This window comes from Naegleria fowleri, assembly GCF_008403515.1.
Source record: "Naegleria fowleri strain ATCC 30894 chromosome Unknown tig35, whole genome shotgun sequence".
Taxonomy (NCBI): domain Eukaryota; phylum Heterolobosea; class Eutetramitea; order Acrasida; family Naegleriidae; genus Naegleria; species Naegleria fowleri.
In genome coordinates, this window is record NW_025407967.1 from 189,083 (window position 1) to 207,976 (window position 18,894).

At 37.6% G+C, this 18,894-nt stretch overlaps 10 protein-coding genes across 10 annotated transcripts; 7 read left to right on the forward strand and 3 right to left on the reverse strand.

Annotated features, from left to right (window-relative positions):
• Nucleotides 1-77: 77 nt before the first annotated feature.
• Nucleotides 78-2,285, forward strand: FDP41_003738 (uncharacterized protein; the record flags this gene model as incomplete). Its single annotated transcript, XM_044707075.1, has 3 exons — nucleotides 78-734; nucleotides 885-891; nucleotides 994-2,285. The coding sequence occupies 3 exons, from the start codon at nucleotides 78-80 to the stop codon at nucleotides 2,283-2,285; spliced, it is 1,956 nt and encodes a 651-aa protein (XP_044561798.1).
• Nucleotides 2,286-2,404: 119 nt separating this feature from the next.
• On the forward strand, nucleotides 2,405-3,471 carry FDP41_003739 (uncharacterized protein; the record flags this gene model as incomplete). The annotated part of the gene is made up of 3 exons (XM_044707076.1): nucleotides 2,405-2,854; nucleotides 2,932-3,074; nucleotides 3,210-3,471. 3 exons carry the CDS (start codon nucleotides 2,405-2,407, stop codon nucleotides 3,469-3,471), a joined length of 855 nt encoding a protein of 284 aa, XP_044561799.1.
• Nucleotides 3,472-3,540: 69 nt separating this feature from the next.
• Nucleotides 3,541-4,299, forward strand: FDP41_003740 (uncharacterized protein; the record flags this gene model as incomplete). Its single annotated transcript, XM_044707078.1, has 3 exons — nucleotides 3,541-3,558; nucleotides 3,669-3,828; nucleotides 4,193-4,299. The coding sequence occupies 3 exons, from the start codon at nucleotides 3,541-3,543 to the stop codon at nucleotides 4,297-4,299; spliced, it is 285 nt and encodes a 94-aa protein (XP_044561800.1).
• A 227-nt stretch (nucleotides 4,300-4,526) lies between these two features.
• On the reverse strand, nucleotides 4,527-5,111 carry FDP41_003741 (uncharacterized protein; the record flags this gene model as incomplete). The annotated part of the gene is made up of 1 exon (XM_044707079.1): nucleotides 4,527-5,111. One exon carries the CDS (start codon nucleotides 5,109-5,111, stop codon nucleotides 4,527-4,529), a length of 585 nt encoding a protein of 194 aa, XP_044561801.1.
• A 1,056-nt stretch (nucleotides 5,112-6,167) lies between these two features.
• FDP41_003742 (uncharacterized protein) lies at nucleotides 6,168-7,703 on the forward strand (the record flags this gene model as incomplete). Its single annotated transcript, XM_044707080.1, has 1 exon — nucleotides 6,168-7,703. One exon carries the CDS (start codon nucleotides 6,168-6,170, stop codon nucleotides 7,701-7,703), a length of 1,536 nt encoding a protein of 511 aa, XP_044561802.1.
• Nucleotides 7,704-7,937: 234 nt separating this feature from the next.
• On the forward strand, nucleotides 7,938-10,612 carry FDP41_003743 (uncharacterized protein; the record flags this gene model as incomplete). The annotated part of the gene is made up of 5 exons (XM_044707081.1): nucleotides 7,938-8,181; nucleotides 8,284-8,303; nucleotides 8,371-8,427; nucleotides 8,560-9,677; nucleotides 9,844-10,612. 5 exons carry the CDS (start codon nucleotides 7,938-7,940, stop codon nucleotides 10,610-10,612), a joined length of 2,208 nt encoding a protein of 735 aa, XP_044561803.1.
• Nucleotides 10,613-10,784: 172 nt separating this feature from the next.
• FDP41_003744 (uncharacterized protein) lies at nucleotides 10,785-11,314 on the forward strand (the record flags this gene model as incomplete). The annotated part of the gene is made up of 3 exons (XM_044707082.1): nucleotides 10,785-10,798; nucleotides 11,025-11,164; nucleotides 11,247-11,314. The coding sequence occupies 3 exons, from the start codon at nucleotides 10,785-10,787 to the stop codon at nucleotides 11,312-11,314; spliced, it is 222 nt and encodes a 73-aa protein (XP_044561804.1).
• Nucleotides 11,315-11,519: 205 nt separating this feature from the next.
• FDP41_003745 (uncharacterized protein) lies at nucleotides 11,520-14,543 on the reverse strand (the record flags this gene model as incomplete). Its single annotated transcript, XM_044707083.1, has 1 exon — nucleotides 11,520-14,543. One exon carries the CDS (start codon nucleotides 14,541-14,543, stop codon nucleotides 11,520-11,522), a length of 3,024 nt encoding a protein of 1,007 aa, XP_044561805.1.
• Nucleotides 14,544-15,774: 1,231 nt separating this feature from the next.
• FDP41_003746 (uncharacterized protein) lies at nucleotides 15,775-16,841 on the forward strand (the record flags this gene model as incomplete). Its single annotated transcript, XM_044707084.1, has 2 exons — nucleotides 15,775-16,283; nucleotides 16,553-16,841. The coding sequence occupies 2 exons, from the start codon at nucleotides 15,775-15,777 to the stop codon at nucleotides 16,839-16,841; spliced, it is 798 nt and encodes a 265-aa protein (XP_044561806.1).
• Nucleotides 16,842-17,218: 377 nt separating this feature from the next.
• On the reverse strand, nucleotides 17,219-18,025 carry FDP41_003747 (uncharacterized protein; the record flags this gene model as incomplete). The annotated part of the gene is made up of 1 exon (XM_044707085.1): nucleotides 17,219-18,025. One exon carries the CDS (start codon nucleotides 18,023-18,025, stop codon nucleotides 17,219-17,221), a length of 807 nt encoding a protein of 268 aa, XP_044561807.1.
• Nucleotides 18,026-18,894: the final 869 nt, after the last annotated feature.

An 18,894-nucleotide genomic window follows, 5' to 3' on the forward strand; every position in this document is an offset into this window, starting at 1 on the left:
AAATGAAATCTCAACTTGAATCAACAAACAAAAATTTCAAATTGATTTGACAGTGAATTGAGCACTTTTCGATCAGCATGTCTACATCCACAACAACCTCAACAGCATCTGTAACAGCTATTGGTATTGATCTTGGTACCACCTACTCATGTGTTGGTGTGTATCAAGGTGATGGAGTTGAAATTATTCCAAACGAGCAAGGCAATAGAACCACTCCATCCTATGTGGCCTTCACAGATGAAGAACGTTTAATTGGTGACTCAGCCAAAAATCAAGTGGCCATGAATCCTCACAACACTGTATTCGATGCAAAACGACTCATTGGTCGAAGTATGGATGATCCTGCTGTTCAGCAAGATTTAGAACATTGGCCATTCAAAGTAGTGTCAAAAGGTAAAGACAACAAACCTCATGTTCAGGTTGCTTTCAAAGGAGAAAGTCAAGTCTTCTCACCTGAGCAAATTTCAAGCATGGTGTTGTCTCGTCTTCGTTCCAATGCTGAGAGTTATTTGGGAAAAACCATCACCAAGGCAGTCATTACTGTTCCTGCCTATTTCAATGACGCACAGAGACAAGCTACAAAAGATGCAGGTACTATTGCAGGTTTGGAAGTATTGAGAATATTGAATGAACCAACTGCTGCTGCCCTAGCGTATGGATTGAACAAGAAGGGAGAGCGCAATGTGCTCATTTTCGATTTGGGTGGTGGGACTTTTGATGTCTCTATTTTAAATGTAAGTTTTTGTGGTGGTCATGAACATTTGGTGATTCATTTAATTCATGATACATCTTGTTGTTCTTGATCGTTGGTACATGTTTTGAATTCATCTTTCCCTCATTTGTTTGTATTGATACAAATTAACTCATTGAAACTTAATTTCTAGATTGATGGTAAGTGGATTGTTTTGTGATGAATTGTCACAAATAACATCTCTTTAAATCATGAAATCAACGCCCATATTATAATGTTTCACTGGGCTACCCCAACACTAGATGGTGTGTTCGACGTGATGGCAACCTCTGGTGACACCCATTTGGGAGGTGAAGATTTCGACTCACGACTCGTGGACTATTGTTGTGAACAGTTCAAGAGAAAGCACAAGAAAGATATCAAAGAAAATCCAAGATCATTGAGAAGATTGAGAACAGCATGCGAGAGGGCAAAGAGAATCCTATCTGCCACTGAAAATGCCAACGTCAATGTCGACGCCATCATGGAAGGTATTGACATGGACATGACCATCACTCGTGCCAAGTTTGAGCAATTGAACATGGATCTTTTTAGAAAGTGTTTTGACCCCTTAAAGAAAGTCATTCAAGATTCTGGTTTGGATAAGTCAAAAATTGATGACATTGTCTTGGTAGGAGGTTCCACTCGTATTCCAAAAATTCAAGAAATGCTTAAAGAATTCTTCAATGGTAAGGAGTTATGCAGATCCATTCATCCAGACGAAGCAGTGGCTTATGGTGCAGCCATTCAGGCCGCCGCCATTACTGGAATGAACACGAAACACGTTTTGATTGATGTTGCTCCTCTTTCGCTCGGAATTGAAACTGCTGGTGGGGTCATGACTAAGATTATTGAGAGAAATTCAAAAATTCCATGTCGAAAGAGTGATACCTTTACCACCTATGCTGACAATCAAACAGCAGTCACCATTAAGGTCTATGAAGGAGAGAGAGCCATGACCAGTGACAATCATATGTTGGGTATATTCAACCTTGAGGGCATTCCACCTGCACCTAGAGGCACTCCAAAGATTGAAGTGAACTTTGAAGTGAACGCAGATGGTATCTTGACCGTTTCAGCTCGAGACACTGCACGTGGAGAATCTAAAAGTATCACCATCAATCAAGACAAGGGTCGTTTGAGTGCTGAAGAGATTTTGGAAAATATTCGACTCTCAGAGGAAATGAAGCAACATGATGAAAAGATTAAGCAAAAGGTTGAGGCAAAGAATCAACTAGAAAGCTACATCTATCAATTGAGGTCGAGCATACACGATCCAAACATTTCTGCCAAGATGAGTAACACTGAGAAGGAAACCATTAAAAATTCATGTCAGCTAGTGGATGAATGGATGGATGAGAATTCAAATGCCACAAAGGAAGAATTGGAGGGGAAACGAAGGGAACTCGAGAGTACGTGTGCTCCAATCGTTTCCAGATTGTACCAACAACAACAACAACAACCACAAGGAACAAGTGGAGCCTCTGATTTTTCACACAACCATGCACCGACCAATGGAAAACCCACCTTTGATGACATTGATATTGATGAGTGAACTTCAAGTTTCTACAATTCCAACTCGAACAAACGTCCAAATGAATAAATCAATCACAAGAGAATTTCAACAACCCCATAAAACTTTTTTGGTCAACCTCTCATTCTCATCGCAAGAAAATGACTCAAAGCAAACATCAGATCATCCTTCTGAACGGAGAGATGGCTTCAGGCAAGAGCACCACCTTGCAATTTCTGGTTCGAAAATTGCAACAAGACTCAAGTGGTGGTGATTACGGAACATCCACCAAAACCATTGACTTTGTCGGATTCATTCAACCTTCTGTCTTTGCGTGGGACAATAAGCCACCATGCACCAACACGAGCAAGACAACGGACACATCTTGTTCCAATCACTCTTTGGAGTCTCTTGTGTTGAATGAGACTCATCGGAAGGCCATTGAAATTCATTTCATTGATTCCTCCAAAGAAGGATCACAAATATTCACGTTGGCCACTCTCAATCCAGAATTCAAATCTCTTGATCATGAGCCTTCATCAAACATGATCAAAGTGATGGAAGAAAATATTAAGTCCAAACGTCCTCAACAACCAAGATGGTTATTCAACGTAAGTATATATTTCAGAAGAAGGTTGAATTGTAGTTTAAAAGAAACGGAACTCTGTGCGATCTGCCCATTCAATAGAATGAAGTATTTGAAAAGATCAAAACTCTCATGCTCTCAAGTATGGAACACTTGACGAGAAATGCATCCAATTCAAAAAGTGGTGAGAGAAAGATTGTTGTCATGGTGGATGAATTGGGATGGTTAGAAATGGAAGGAAAAGGGTAAGAGAGATTTCATGATGATGTTGCTTCTTTTTCTCTAACTTGGTCGTTCATTATTTGAAAATCTTTGTCATTGTTTGAATTTCTTTGATTTTGGGCATATTTAAATTTGGCACTCGAATTGCACAACAAAAGTCATTGGCCAACAGTAGAGTTGCTCCTCTCCCAATATGGTAAATTAGAGAATATTGTTTGGGGTTTTACAGTGAGAAGCACTTTGCGAGAGGACCACACCCAACGCATGAAGCAAACCTTCAAAAATTGTGCAAACATTTGCGAGGATGAACTAGATCTGCACATCTTTGAATTGAAAAAGTCAAATCCAACTCAAGAAAAGGCTGATAATTTCGATCAAGTGTTGGAGCAAGTATTGGCATGTATCAAGAAGAGTGAATAGAAATGTCAAGTACATCGTCGTTAAAATTATTTTTTTTTGTAAACTCTAAAAAAATATTCATCCATCACCATGCGCGCTTGGCCAAGTGTAGGTAGAGGTGGCTCGAAATTGTCTCGTGGTGTTTTATAATTCTATTCCTAAATTATTGGTGATTTGTTTTTGATGTTACATTGTTATTTTTCGATGAATACTTGTAGTTCTTTTTAGCTACAATGTTCCTTGCTGGAGTTGTCCACGGAAAGGACAAACAAGCTTCCTTGTATAGATTAGCCAGTGAAAAGGCTAAGAAGGAAGAGGAATTAGTAGAATCCTACGTGAAGCAATTGATTGAAGAAGATGAAAAGAAGGCTGCTGCTGGTATGTTCTTCGGTGTCGAATGATGGTTTCGCTACAACAGACAATTATTATTGTGTTGAATCATGATGATGACTGTACATTCTGAAAATATTGGTCCTTCACTTTACTTGGATAACTATTCATCATGGTGTTTATTATTGACGGTTCAATGAATCGTTTTGATATCACTCGTTCATCATCCATTGAATTTCATCAAAACTCAAAATTTGAAAATTGTGGTTGGATTCGATATTGAACATCATGATGACATTATTGAATATGATGATATTCAACTGTGTGGACAAACTTATATCCGTCGGAAACCATATTATTCTAAATACGATTGATATTGTAATATTGTTTTAAACAATCCCTACCTCAACAGAGAGGGGAGAAGACGCTTCATTATATAATGTCCCACCAGGATTGCGTCAAATTGCCAAGACCATCAAGCAACAAAGATCCAAGAATGTACCTCAAGCTCAACATTAAGCGAAATTTCACATGATCATTGGATAGTATTTTGTTGTTGGGTTTTGTATATAGGACTCCTTTCAACACAAAAATGTCATGTTTAATTATTACAGTAAAAATATTGGCCTATTTCAATAAAGTTCGGTATTATTGTTATTCAAAAAATAAGATTGCGCTTGTCACCTTGTCTTAAATGGGTTGAATTTTGTTTCGTGTGCACATATGATGTTACAATTAATTCGACCTCAATTATAACGCAATGGACACCCATTGGCATCATTCATCGTTCCTGTGATGATCATGACCAAATCAAAGAGCCACAAGCTTAGTTGAACGCAACTCGTAAATACGACCAAAGAATTAAAAACGAGCCACCAAATTTTCCTTCGAGTTGGCAATTTATGTGGGTCGACTAATTGCAACGAATAACATGATCGCCACACTGTCATAACCATCACAACTAAACCAATAAATAATTTTACAACTCCACTGAATGCATATCCCAAATACATCCGATCAATTCCAAGACCTCCAAGAACAAGCGAAAGTATGCTCGCCACAATCCATGATAATTGTTTTCCAGCACAAAATTCCGGTATTGGGGCAGGAATACTGGTTGAAGAAGTTAACAAATCGGAAGGATCTCCATAGAAATAATTTACAATTTCTTCCTCTTGTCCGAATGTATTTAAATTATTATTGTTATTATTACTAGAAGTAGCCCACACATAGTTTATGAATAGAACACATGGAAGAATCATCATGATGAATCCGATCATCATCTTATTCATAGGAATAACATGTTGTCCTCTCCATTTAGGTTGAAACATTTTTTATTGTTATTTTAATAAACGATGAATTTAGAGGAGTGTTGCCAATGAACCGTATACTCATCCCATTCATACATTCCAATGGCCATTATTAACCATCTCAAAAAACAAATTGAACGGAGAAAATTCTCAAACTGACCATTGCCCAACCAATGAATCTCACTTCTTGTCCTTACTTGACAACAGCCTTTTATTGGGCAACATGTTGGAAAATATTGGCTTGAATTCACACATGTCCTTAAATTGACACTCTTGGACGACCAAATGTCATTGTAATTCCCTTCAAATGCTTTTTAAAAACCAAAATGGCACTTGTCATTTCTTGACTCAGTGTTCTTTCATTATGACTCGAATCAATAACGGAGGAAGTGCATCCATCTCTTGTTGTAATTGTTGCATTTTCGGATACCAATGATCAATAAAATCATTATATTGTTGATAGTTGGCAAAATAACATCGACAAGTAATTCCTGAGAGAGTTACGTATCGCGTAGCTTTCGAGAGGAAGCAACGAATAATGAGATTTCGGAACCACTTGTTGTAATTCTTTGTGCATTTCGGAAAGATCAGTCAAAAGTGGTTGAACAACGGTGAGTCCTTCAAAAAGTGAAAATGCACCAGAATGATGATCGAGTTTGGTAATTTCATTCTGTGGTCGAGAGTCTTGACTATGCAAGGAGGAGGAAGGATACGATGATGGATGAGGTGGTGATGAAAGCATTTGGGTGATAGATTTCACGCTTGAGGAGATTGAGACGATTCTTTCCCAATGTGGCATAATGTCCAAGTTTTCATGTTTGTAACCATTGGACGTCAATCCTTACTTGAATTCTCCTTATTAACACGCATCACTTGGATATATTTGAACTTCAAGGATGCGTGTGGAAGAGTTCAACTAAGGCAAAAAAGGGCTCGAGCGAATTTAAAAGTCATTTCTGAGTTATCTCCTCTGAAGAGCTCTCACCTGTAAAAAAAATTCACGACCACTTGGTTTCATCCATTTTGCGGGTTCTTCTGTTGCCTTTCGTTTCCTTTTCGATCGAGAGATTCAGTTGAATGGCAACTCTTAAAGATACGCATTTCCTTGAAAAGCTTCTTCAACCCATTTACTCTTTCATCACGACTATCACTTCGGAAGCAACTGGTACAACCACAATCACTTCCAATCCTCAACTGATCTCACCCTTCCTTTACTCGATCGGAAAAGTTGCCATTCTTGTTTCCTTGTCTTTGGGATCTCTTGCCTTAATTTCCAACAAATTGTACATGCCCATCATGAATTACTTTATAAACCGAAATCAAAACTCGTCCAAAAACAAGAACGCCGATGTGCACCCAGAAGAAGGATCTTCCGACGAGAATGAAAATAACCCACCACCATCTTCGCCCTTCAAACCGAAACCCAGAGAGAGTCTTTCTCAAATGAATATGCGAGATTTTTGGTATCCTGTATGCTTTTCAGAAGAGGTCTCTCTCAAAGACCAAAAACCCTATGCAGTGAAGCTACTTGGAGAGCCTTTAATTTTGTTCCGAGTGGAGGATGGTTCGGTCGAGTGTTGTGTGGATTTGTGCCCACATCGATCGGCAAAACTTTCCACTGGAGTGGTGAATGAATTTGAGGGAAAGAGATCTGTCGAATGTAAATATCATGGTTGGCGCTTTGGAAAGAATGGAGAGTGTCACAGAATTTCCTCGGTGGAGTCCTCCCGAATGCAAGGCGTTTGTAGTACGGTAAAAGCTCAGACGAGGAGCACTTACGAATTTGCTGGGTTGATCTGGGTCTGGCCCAGTACAACCTCAAAGGCCAATACAGACTTGATTCCTAGAGAGCTCTTCAGGGAGGAATTTATGGAAGGAAGTGGAAAGCCATACATCATGTTACAACGAAATAGAGACATTCCATGTCACTATTCACTGGTGATTGATAATTTGTTGGACATGTGTCATCTTGATTTTACACATGACGGATCCCTTGGTAACAGAAAGAAGGCAACACAAATTAAGGCCGAATTGATCGTGTCCAAACAAGTACCTCTCGACGATGAAAAAAGAGCCCGATTACCACAAGAAATGAATTGGGATCAAACCATACATGAGGGCTCCTTCATGTATCGTGTGACAAAGCCCGAGTATCAAAAAGTTGGTTTAAAGAAAGAATTTGCTAATTTGACCAGTTTCATTCCACCTTGTTTTGTGAGATTGGAAAACAATGACTATGTTTCGAACAGTAACGGAGAGAGCAGCGGTCCAAAGCTCACTCAAGTGTTTTGCATGATTCCAACACAGGAGAATGAACATCGAGTCCTTATTCGCTTCTACTCGACCATTCCCGTTCTTAATTATTTGAACAAAATTCCTTTCATTTACAATAGGCTTGTCAAGAAGGCAGATCAAATCTTGGATGAGGACTTGGAGTTGTTATTTGGAATTCAAGAAAATATTTCCAAACACGGTGCCAAGGTGTACAACCGAATAATGAATGCAGACAGCTGCATTAAAGCCTATCGAGATTGGGAAAAGGAAATGCTTCAACGCAACAACAACCTGTGGTTTAAGGGATTCGATCAAGTGGATATTGAAGATTTAGCGTAGCATGTGAGAGTACTGACACCAATTTGTTGGGTGGACTGGTGATATCAGCAATAATTGAATAGATATGACAAGATTTGTGTTTTTTGAGGTCGATGTTTTTTTTGTAAAATCAATAGCTGTTCATCGTGTCTCTCTGTGAAAGCTTCACTAGTTTGTGATCGCACTTATTGACGCACTTTTGTGTGAGATCCATTTCAAAAAAAAAGGCTTTTCGAACCACAATTTCAAAAAAAAATGTGGCCAACCGATTCAGATTCGGTTCATCATCACCACGAGTACAAAGAGAATAATTCAAGTAATATGTTGTTGAAAAATGACACAGCTTCGGATCCGAATTTGACTCAACAAGAGGTGAGTCATGATACTGGCAGTGGTGCTGATGGATCGCTACCGACAAGAGGTAGTGAGGATGATTCCATGAATGCCAACAATAGTAATGCTGCTGGAGGAGCCTTTCATCCGATTGCTTGTCTTCAATGTGAGTAGATGATGCATTCAATGGATGTATAATATTTGAAAATAATTATAATCATCGTGATCACTTTGATTCAAATTTTTGTGATGACTATGCATCATAAAGGTCGACAATTACACAAGAAGGTAAGTCTCAAACTGAGAGAGCAAATCATTGTGACATTATCAATGGCCGCTTTTGCCACATCATTAGTGTGATAAACAAATGCCAGCATGCGGCACTTGTATAAGAAAAGGATTGGAATGCACGGTATGTATTTTACCGCGGATGATTTAATTTCTCACTTTAAAATTTTTCATGATCTCATTCTATGTTCACGTGTGGTTGATCATGATATGACTCATGGACATACCATGTAATTCAATCTTTTAAAATTCATAGTATAATATACCTAAAAAAAGAGGAAAAGGTTCCGAGGCTTATCCAACCAAAACTAATCAAGAAAAACGAACAAAAAAGAGAAAGGAGAGCAACGACATGGATGTGACAACAGTCAATACAGCATCAACACAAAATAATCCATCCTCGTCCTCAACGTCTGTAAAAAATTCATTCAACAGCACTCCAAGTTCTTCGCCTCAGGTTGGTCACGGCATCTCACAACAAGAACAAAACTCTCCGCTAGTTGTCATTGATTATTATTTCACTTTCCTATGTCAAGGACATCCTCTCGTACTCAAGTCTCAGATGCGTCATTTTGTACAAACGGTTTTACCTGAACTTGAAAAATCATTGCAACGAAAACCACTCAAGTTCGAACAAATTCATCCCAAAGATGAGGAAAATCGATGTCTCTATGCATTTTATTTAGCTATGCTGACATGTTATTATCAATTCACAGCCCAGCTACTTCGTGCCGATGAAACAGCAAGAAAAACCGAAAGAGAAATTGCCAAGTTATCAATAGATTACTATAGAAATTTTTATTTTGCTGGAACATGCCATCAAATGTCTATTTACTATACAGGAGAGGGAAACATGCAAAGAGCTAGATATTTTCTGGCTCTAACTGGTTATTATGTGAATGAAAATAAGAAGAGAGAGCTATCTCCTCTCGAAAGAAATTTGAAAAAACATCGAGTATTTATTTCATCAGATGTTGACAGTGCCAGTATGGACACAATTGGTAGCTTTGGATTTTTCCTTGAGAAGATGCCTAGTTTGTTTGAACTGTCTTCAGACAAAAAGTTAGAAGATGCATTACCACCAGGTACACTCGAATATGTTAAAGAAGAAAATGTCACAGCAGATAACTACCTTATCTATATGCAAATTATTGAGCTCGTTTTTAATGCAATCAAATCTTATAAGGTCGAGTTGATTCGTACCGTGGTAGATTGTCATTCCGAGATATTCTTTAAAAGCCAACATTTACATGGAGCATTGATGGTAGAAGGAATCAAATTTGTTTTCCTTTCGAAAATTCCAGAAATTGCAAAAAATCTCATGGAAGAAATAGCCCTCAAAATATCACTCATGACCGAACATGAACTCTTTCAGTAAGTATTAGCTACTATATTTATGCAATTATCAATTCACCAACACATTGCATTTTTCTCTCTCTTTGGCATGTCTTCATATTGATGTCACACATTCAACACATACCCGTTACATTTCAATCTATTATTCTCAATCATGCGGATGAATTCTCTTCCACCACCACAGATATGCCAATTTAGGTGTCTCTGGAGGTATCATGAACGTTTCAGCCTATCATTTGGAAATTTGTAAACTCATCGAACGTGGTCTACGTCCTAGAAAATCCACTCTCATCACAACCTCTCAAAAAACACTCATTCTCGACTACATTTCGATTCTTAAAAAAGATTACAAGGCACTATCTTTATTGACACGTAAATACAGACGTCTTTCCTCCAAATGTCAATCTCTCCTCGATGAAATGGAACAATTTCTATCGAGACATGATCCTTCGGGTAGTAGTGAAGAATCCCAATCGACAAATTCTTCTTCCTCAACAGCCACAAATAGTTCTACCACGAACTCTTCTTCAATGGCGACAGCAGCAATAATGAATGCTTTTGCTACCCCATCATCATCCTCAACATCAACCAATCAAATTCTCTCTTCAACAGTCAACCATTCATCCAATTGTGACACTAATCCCTCTCTCTCTTCATGCTATGCCAATCAATATAGTTATTATGCGCATCCATCGACTCCTCCTGCATATATGGAACCAACGACCATTACTACACATAGTATGGGAGTACCCACTCAGAACCATGTTGTTCTTACTGCCTTACTGCAGTATGTGGAGAATATTGCAAAGAGTATGAGAGAGCAAGCTCAAGAAGCCACTGACACACCAATTGTCATTCATTCAGGAGCAGAATCGTCATCACGTGGTGTGGCAAGTAATCCACGAAGTGACGATGGAGGACAAATGGATTCTTTCTCTGACTTTTTGTTTTGACCATCTCAAAACTGAATCAAGTTTCATGAAGTCCATTTTTAAAAAAATATATTTGATTGACATCAAATCATGTTATTCGGTTTTGTTATTTCTCGTAGTCTCTCTAATTTGATCGGAGCACTCTATCCTGCTTTTAAATCTTTTCAAGCATTAAAAAGTCCTAGCGAGGAAGATGATAAGCAATGGGTGAGTTTTTTCAATGTCAATGAATTCGGAGAATTGACTAATGATGATAACTTGTGGTGGTGATGATGATACTGAATTATTTTGAATGCCTGTGATGATGATACTGAATTTATTTTGAATTTAAATTTAAAAACATTTCAATCTCGTTCGATCACAAACGTTGACGCCAATGGATCAAATGATGACACACTCATCGGTGTAATTGTTCATGACGTGTCCATGACAGCTCACTTATTGGAGTGTCTATGCTTTTGTCATTACCTTTGAATGCTTTTTTTGAATGGTTGATTTATTGGATTCCTTTCTATTTTGAGGCCAAGATTATTTTCTTGGCATGGTTGATTTTCAAGGTCAATACAAACTTTGGTAAGTTGACAAAGATGATACATTAATTATTTAATTGAATACATTTATTGTGACTTTTATGTTGGTCATGTAATATGTACAGGAGGAGCTCACTTTGTTTATTCGTGCTACATTGAGCCATTCCTTGAAAGTAGAGAAAAAAGTGATTGATGAAATTTTGAATCAAATGGGTCTTGGATTTTTGGATTTATCGTCGAAAAACCAGTCCACTGATGAATCAAACAAGGACAAGAAAGAATAATCATATTTCGATCATCATGACAAAATTACGCCATCACCACTTCAATAATTTATTTGTATTAAAGAAATCAACAAATGTAAACTTGTTTAATTGTTGCAATTCAACTATTATTGATTACAATTTGTAAAAATTAGAGGAGGCAGGACTCTTCACCTTGATGATGCAGTCTTCATTGATTTCTTCCCAATTTTTCTGTGCTTGAACTGAAATTTTTGTCTGCAGGAACTCTCTTAAATGTGGCAGCTTGTCGAATGGATTGAGTGCATCAGTATGTGTAAGCAGCACATGTTTGAGCTCGAGAGCTAAATTCTTGTCTTGCTCTGACAGCATGGACATTTTGTCGATATTAATTTCCAAAATTCGGATATTTCCACGTCTTTTTGTGTGCACCTTGATAAAAACAATTCCATCATTAAGAAGAGAAGAAATTTCTGGAGTGATATTAATATTGGGTGGAATGTGTGGTAGCGAGGGAGTTGTTGATGATTTCTTGTTGTTTGATGGAGATACATGTGTATCATTAAGAGGAGTTTTCAAATTAGGAGAGGAAAGAGACGCGAGTTGAGCATGGGTGGGGTTGGCAATAATGAGTTTGGAATTATTTGAATCAATAACAGCAGCAGTCGTAGTGGTAGTTGTGGAACTTGAATGTGACTTTTTCCCTAAAATCCATTTCTTAAATTTGTTTAGAGATTGAGAGTGAGTTTGGGTTTGTTGAGGTTTGTTGACAAGCGATGGATCAAAGTTGAAATCACTTTCCACATCGAATGCATTGACTGGTGAGCCGTGTTGTGCAAAAAGAGCCGCAAATGATTTCTTCTTTTTAGAATTATGTTCATTCATGGAACTGTTGTTTCCAGAAGTATCCAAAGATGATGAGAACGAGGTTGACATATTTGGCTGCTTGTTTGGTGACAACAATGGCTGTTGTTGTTTGTTAATTGCATTTCCCCCAATTGCTACAGTTGGTCCACTCACAACAATATTATCCTTGGCATTTTCTGGAATGTAAAAACCAAGCATTCGTTGAACCTTGTTTTTTCCTCTCAGATTAGAAACTGTATTGTCCTGGATATGTTTTCTAAGAAGGTAGTTTTCAAATGCAGAGCTTTCTAAAAAGAGAGGAATAATGTGATTCTTCAAACTAATGTTCACCTCTGTGGTCACAATTTCGAAAATATTTGGAGAAATCCACTCGGATAATTGAAGTCGTCCATTCACACCCTTATTTCTTTCATGAGGTGTTAATAATGATTCCATTCTGTGCTGCATAATGTTTCTTGTTTCACCACTCAAGTTCAATTCTTGAATGGATCCAACCTTGATGTATTTTTCGAATATTTTAGATGCTTTTTGGAGAGCAGTCTCGTACTCTAGTAACAAGCTTGGAACATCATTGACCACAGCATTGATACATCCAAGTCTAAAGGATTCTTCTTCCTGTAGAAAGGTGACCAATTCTGTGTTGTGAATTTCAGTAAGAAATTGAAAGAATATTTCTTTAAGCTGCTCGTCAGCCATTATGGATGTAACAGTGAATGAAGTTGCCTTTGACTTTCGTCTCCCTCCATGGATTGATTTTTGTGAAGGTCTTCTCATGATTAGAAGAGGCGATCCACTTCCTCGTGATGATGATTTACCTGGACTCGAAACCAGAGCCACTGTTGCATTTAGTGAGGAAAGACTGGCACTGCTTGTTGTTGTGTTCGGCGACAAGTGAGAGATCATTTCTGATAACTCTTGCTTGGAATGAATTTCTGATAAGATTCGGCAAGTATCCTCAGAGGGAGCAGAACATGAGCCAGAGCTGGAACGAGAGAAGGATAATTTATGCTCTGGACTGTTCAATGTGCTCACCCTTCGTCTTCTCTCAAAGAGTCTTTCCTCGTCCTCGAATTGTTCGTTTTGCTGAATCATGACGAGCGGTGACGATGGTCTATCATTGAGTGAAACCACACTCCTGATGAAAGTAGGTTTCGAATCGTCATCATATTCATCGAAATCACCATATACACATTCGTCATCATCATCATATTCCTCAAAGTCATGGAATGGATCATCGTAGTCTTCTTCGTCGTCATCATCATCCACTACGGCAACATCTGAAGCACCTTCTGCATAGTCAGAAGAACCTGGTGAAGAGTATGAGGCATCACTCCGTACCAATCTCTCAACATTTTGTTGAATGAGAGGTGAACGCTGAGTGCTTCCATTCGAACGATGCACAATGGTGACTACTGTTGGAGAGTAGCAGGACGAAGAGGTGGAGAACTCGTTGTCATAGTCACGAGAGTCATACAAACTCGAAATGTTGATGTTGGCCATTCTTTTTTCTTGTGTGTGATCAATTTTTGCTGATATGGAACACTTTTGGGTGTTGATATCGGAGGTGTCGTTTGGAGGAGGAAGAGTCTCTTGCCTTACTGGATAACAGCGGGAGGCATTTGCTGCCACTTGTTGGTCTGGAATGCCACAACTTGTTGAAGTTGACTGAGAAATTGCCCTAAAGTGTTGATCAAGTTGTGAAAAGTCAAATGTCTCACTTGGATTCTCAGCATTGCTTCGAAAGATGGCTCTGGATCGTCGTTTGTCAAACATGGATTTTTTCTTTTCTTCTGGATCTAGTTCACAATTGTTGAGTTGTGTCAGTCGCTCCTCCTCTTGTTTCAACAGTTCAATGATCGTGTTGCTTCTACCAATGGGAATGTTCTTTTTGCTATTTGGAGTGGACAAATTGTTGTTTGTTGGGGATTCCGTGTTCTTAGTGTTGTTGTTGTTGTTGTGGTTATTCTTGTGGTTGTTGGTCGTAGTCGTAGTCGTGTTGTTCTTGTTATTGGAGAGGTCCTCATTGGAGCTTGTTGTTGTTTTCTTTGAGAATGAGCAAGAGTTGGATGGAGCAACATGTTGCTGGGATGAAAGATGGAAGTGTTGTTGTTGTTGTTGTTGTTGTTGTTGAGGAAGAGGAGGTCGAGAGAGGGTGAATTTAGAAGCTTTTTTGAACGAGAGGAATTTCTGATGAGGAATTCCTTCTTCGGATTCGGGTTGGAAATGTTGGAGGAGTGTTTTGGTGTTGTTGGTGTGGATGTGGATGCTGTGATGATGAGAAGGACATTTCAGAGGATGTTGTGGTCTGATCATGATGAAGGTTCAGGATGAACAAGTTGCTCAGACTCCTACTGGCATGGGGTGAGGAAGAGGAAGAGTCTGATTGTGCAGCAGAGGAGGAGGAGGAGGCTGTTGTTATTGTTCTGGTTGTTTGTTGATATTGAATGACTTTCAATCGAGTTGTGCTTCTCGAGAGAGTATGATACATTCGTGGTTGGACGTTGTGGCTGTTGTTTGTTGTTGATGATGATGATGAGCCCATAGAAGGAGTGGAGGACACAGCATTGTTGTCCAAGGTCAGGTTTCCTGAAGAATCCATCAGAATTGAGGATGTTGTTGTTGCAATCTTGCACACAGTTGTGATCATCATATGGTTTCTTCTTTTTCTCTCTCTTCTCTAGGAATTCATTGACAAGTTTACAAAGAAGAGAGAGAGGAGCGATGTGTCGTAAAAGTCGGGTACTACTACTACTACTACTGCTGCTACTACTCTATTATTAGAGACAATGGTGAACGTAAAAAGCTCCTTCTCACCGAAAAAGAGACGTTGCGTACGTACGGTGATGATGTCAGTATGTAACAATTGCACGGAACAAGAACGAACGATAATGATAATCGAACGTAACAGTACAATGTAGAAGGAAAGTTTTTTTCTTCTTCTTCTATGAAAGGCTTCAGCTTTCGGTTTTTTGACTGAGAGAGTAAAGGCCTTGATCTATGGTGATGAAAAGCAACGAGTTGGAGAACCGATTTGGTTTTGAAAAGAGCTTCATCACCGCTCGAACATATTTCCTATCAACATTGCATGTGAGTGATCAATTTCATGGTTGCAAGGAATAAGGTGAACGCGTTTCATCACCACCACTCGTTTATGGAAGGACATGTGAAGGCAGGCACTCACTCTTTGGTTCTCACAGTGCTGTTGTTGTTGTTGTTGTTGTTGTATTATTAGTTATTAACAATGAATCAAAGAGAGAGTCCTTCGTTCCCTGCAGAACCAAAATTTCCAAATTTGATCAAGTGAGAAGGCGCGTGCATGTAAGAAATCAACAAAAGGATTCGTTCTCGAAAGGGTGCCGTTGTTTTTTAATATTCATCCCCTTCATCATTTAAAATCGACCCGTACATTGAATTCTCAATAGGTATCTTCTCTTCATTGTGCAAGAAGAATGCATTCAAAGGGATGAAATACTTTGTATCCTCATGTTACGTTTGGTGTTGCATTGATATTTCCACTTTGGGAAATTTGAATTTCTTTAAAAAAATGTTTAAAGCAATGAAAGAATCAATTCGTGCGAGTAATAGTCCTAGTAATACACATGGATTCCGAACGAATACAGTGTTAGATATTTATGTGAGTGTGGAGTGTTCATTGAAGGAATTGTACACGGGATGTATCAAGAGAAAAACATTTATTCGGAGGACGTTTATCAATCATCAGAGTTTGGGAATGGTGGTGGAGAAGGTGGTGGAGATTCCGAGAGGAACCAAACATCATGCTAGGGTTGTTTTTAAAGGAGAGGGAGAGTTTGATGATCGTTTGAATGAAAGTGGAGATTTGATTTTTGTGGTTGAGCAGAAAAAGAGTCCTCATGATGTATTGGAGAGAGTTGGGTTTGATCAAGAACATTTGAAAATGGTTTATCGAATGAGTTTGAAAGATGCTCTCACATTGGAGGAGGTCAATATTGTTGTGGATATATTCGGATTAAAGAAATTGAATGTTAAAGTGGACAATAGACATAATGTCATCTCACCACAATATTATCATGTGTAAGTTGGGATGTGTTGTTGTCAAGATCATAGTTTGAAATATTCAATTAATTTTAACATATTTTAAAAATTAATATATATTACTGCCAATTAATTTTCAAATATTTATTTTTTAAATAATTAATACAATGCTGTCACGAAATAATTTGATTTACTTAATGAACATGCTTTTCTTGATGATATAACGTGAAAATTTAATGGATGTACTTTAATATATATATTTTATCGGAAAAAATTATTAATTAATTAAATATAAAATTGTTCAACAGAATTCATAACGAAGGAATGCCCATGGATGATGGTACTTTTGGAGATTTAGTCATTTCTTTTAAAATTGAATTTCCAAAACTATCAACTGAACAAGTGCAAGAAGTGATATCAATTTTATCAAATGATCACCCTGAAGACAAAATTTCAAGAAAATCTACTGACAACGACACGTTCTCAAACAAACCAAAGAAATCGTGGGGACAATATTTGTTCAGTAAGAATTTATCGAGAGCTCAACAATACTTTTCACTCTTCAGTCATGATCATAAGAGTAATGATGAGAAATAACATAATTTATTATTCAACAAGACATTGACAAAACGACAACGACAAATAATGTTCAACTGGAATCACTTTGAAACGTATCATAGACAAATCCTTGCATTAGGCATCCAATCACATGCTTTCATTATGTGTTTTTGGTGGACCTAAGATAATGGTTGGAAAGGAACAGAATCTTGTTTATTCAGAAGACTGAATCAAGAACTCCTCGTACATCTCATCAAGTTTGGTATATTCTTTAAATCATATTTAAGAACCCATTTCTTCCATAAATTAATGCATCACTCCTTTTGCAACATTAAATCAGAAACAAAAGAATGAACTTTTCGATGAGAATTCATTTAATTAAATTTAAAACTCATTGTTAATGGATGTTAGTTGGTTCACCAATTCTTTTTGGAGAATTCATCAATAGAAGTGAAAAAAGAAATCAATGAAGGTAATTGTGAACTCATGAACATGTATGAGGATTGAGTTTGAGCAATTTGTAAATAATACAAGTCATCCAGACCTTCTTCATATTTCAAACGTTCAACATTCTTTGAAATTTCTTGTAATTTCGATTGAGCTTGTTTTAGACATGTCACATGGTTTCCATTATTGGCCAATTGTTCACTCACACTCTGCAGTACTGGGCAAATATGTAACAAGTCTGATAATATTTCTAATTTCACAAGTTCCGTCATGGAATGAGAAATGTAGGTCGATCTTGCTTCTTTTAACAGTATATTTTCCTTAAATGATTCTAATTGTACAATGGTCTTTTTAAGTGAACTCACATGATGAGCACAGAGCTGGGAATAAGTGGAGGTGGAATTTGGATAAATTGTGTTCGAAATGGCGGCAAGACCATTGATTTTCCATTGTGATTCAATAGTTTGGATGAGTTGATAGGCAACTTGTTGTGCATGGGTAATTGTTGCTAACAGTTGATGGAATGGCTGTACAATTTGAACAATGATCACCAATAAATGAAAACTGTCGCTAATCACTTTCTGAAACTCATCTTTTCTTGTTTTCACGTCAAGTGACAAGGGTCTAAACTCGTTCATAAATACTCGATACGATTGCAGAGAGGAGGCAATCTCTTTATGATCAACTTTGCTCAGCTCATTCAAAAAATCCAAACTTGAACATGTATTTCCACTCTCAATCAATTTTGATTGATGCAATAATTCCATCCATCTCATATTTGAATTTCTAAATTCGAGACTATTTTGATCTAATTTTTCGGCTGATCGAACATGGTGATCTAAAATATTACACAATGTTTGAATTTTTGAATTACATCTTTTCGTTCTTGTCTTAGCGTTGGTTCTTCTAATAAATCCAATGTATCCAAGTCTTGAATTCGTTTAAATAAATTTTCACTCATCACACGAATATCCTGTAAAGATTTGAAATCACTGTTTGCTATTCTCTGATTGGCTTCCGACATTGTTCGGTGAGCCTTCTCCGAATATTCCAAAAATTTCTTTTCCATTTGGTTTGAATTTGGAGAGGTTAAGAGTGTTTGGAAATAGATATGGGATCAATCAGCAGAGCGTTGTGTGTGTCCGATGATCTCTAAGAGAGAGTTTTAAAAAAATTGTTGTTCACGAATGAGTGAGTGGATTGTATTATTTTTTTTTAATTCTTTTAATAGATTCATGGTTGGAAGAGTAACTGGAAATTGGAAAACCGAGGAACGTGAAAATATTTATTTATAATTTAAGAGGAAGGATTGTACGTTGTAAATCTCAATTCAAGCGCTAGTAAATAACTTCAATTGGGTCAATTTGAGATGATTAGTGACAACAACCCTGTTTTGTCAACCAATAAGGTACAACCCAAAAATGTCCCTGTCTATCTCTCTTTTTAAAAACAATTCCAAAAAATTGAAGCTAAACAGTCTCCACAATACACTCATCATGATTCGTCATCTCCAAAACATGAATTGGAAACGGTTTTTATTGGGAACTTTTGACAAGGCAAATATTGTCCCAGGATTTCTCAACTTGCTCACTCTCACCATGATTATTCTCATCATCAACAGCATTTACAAGTGAACATCAATATT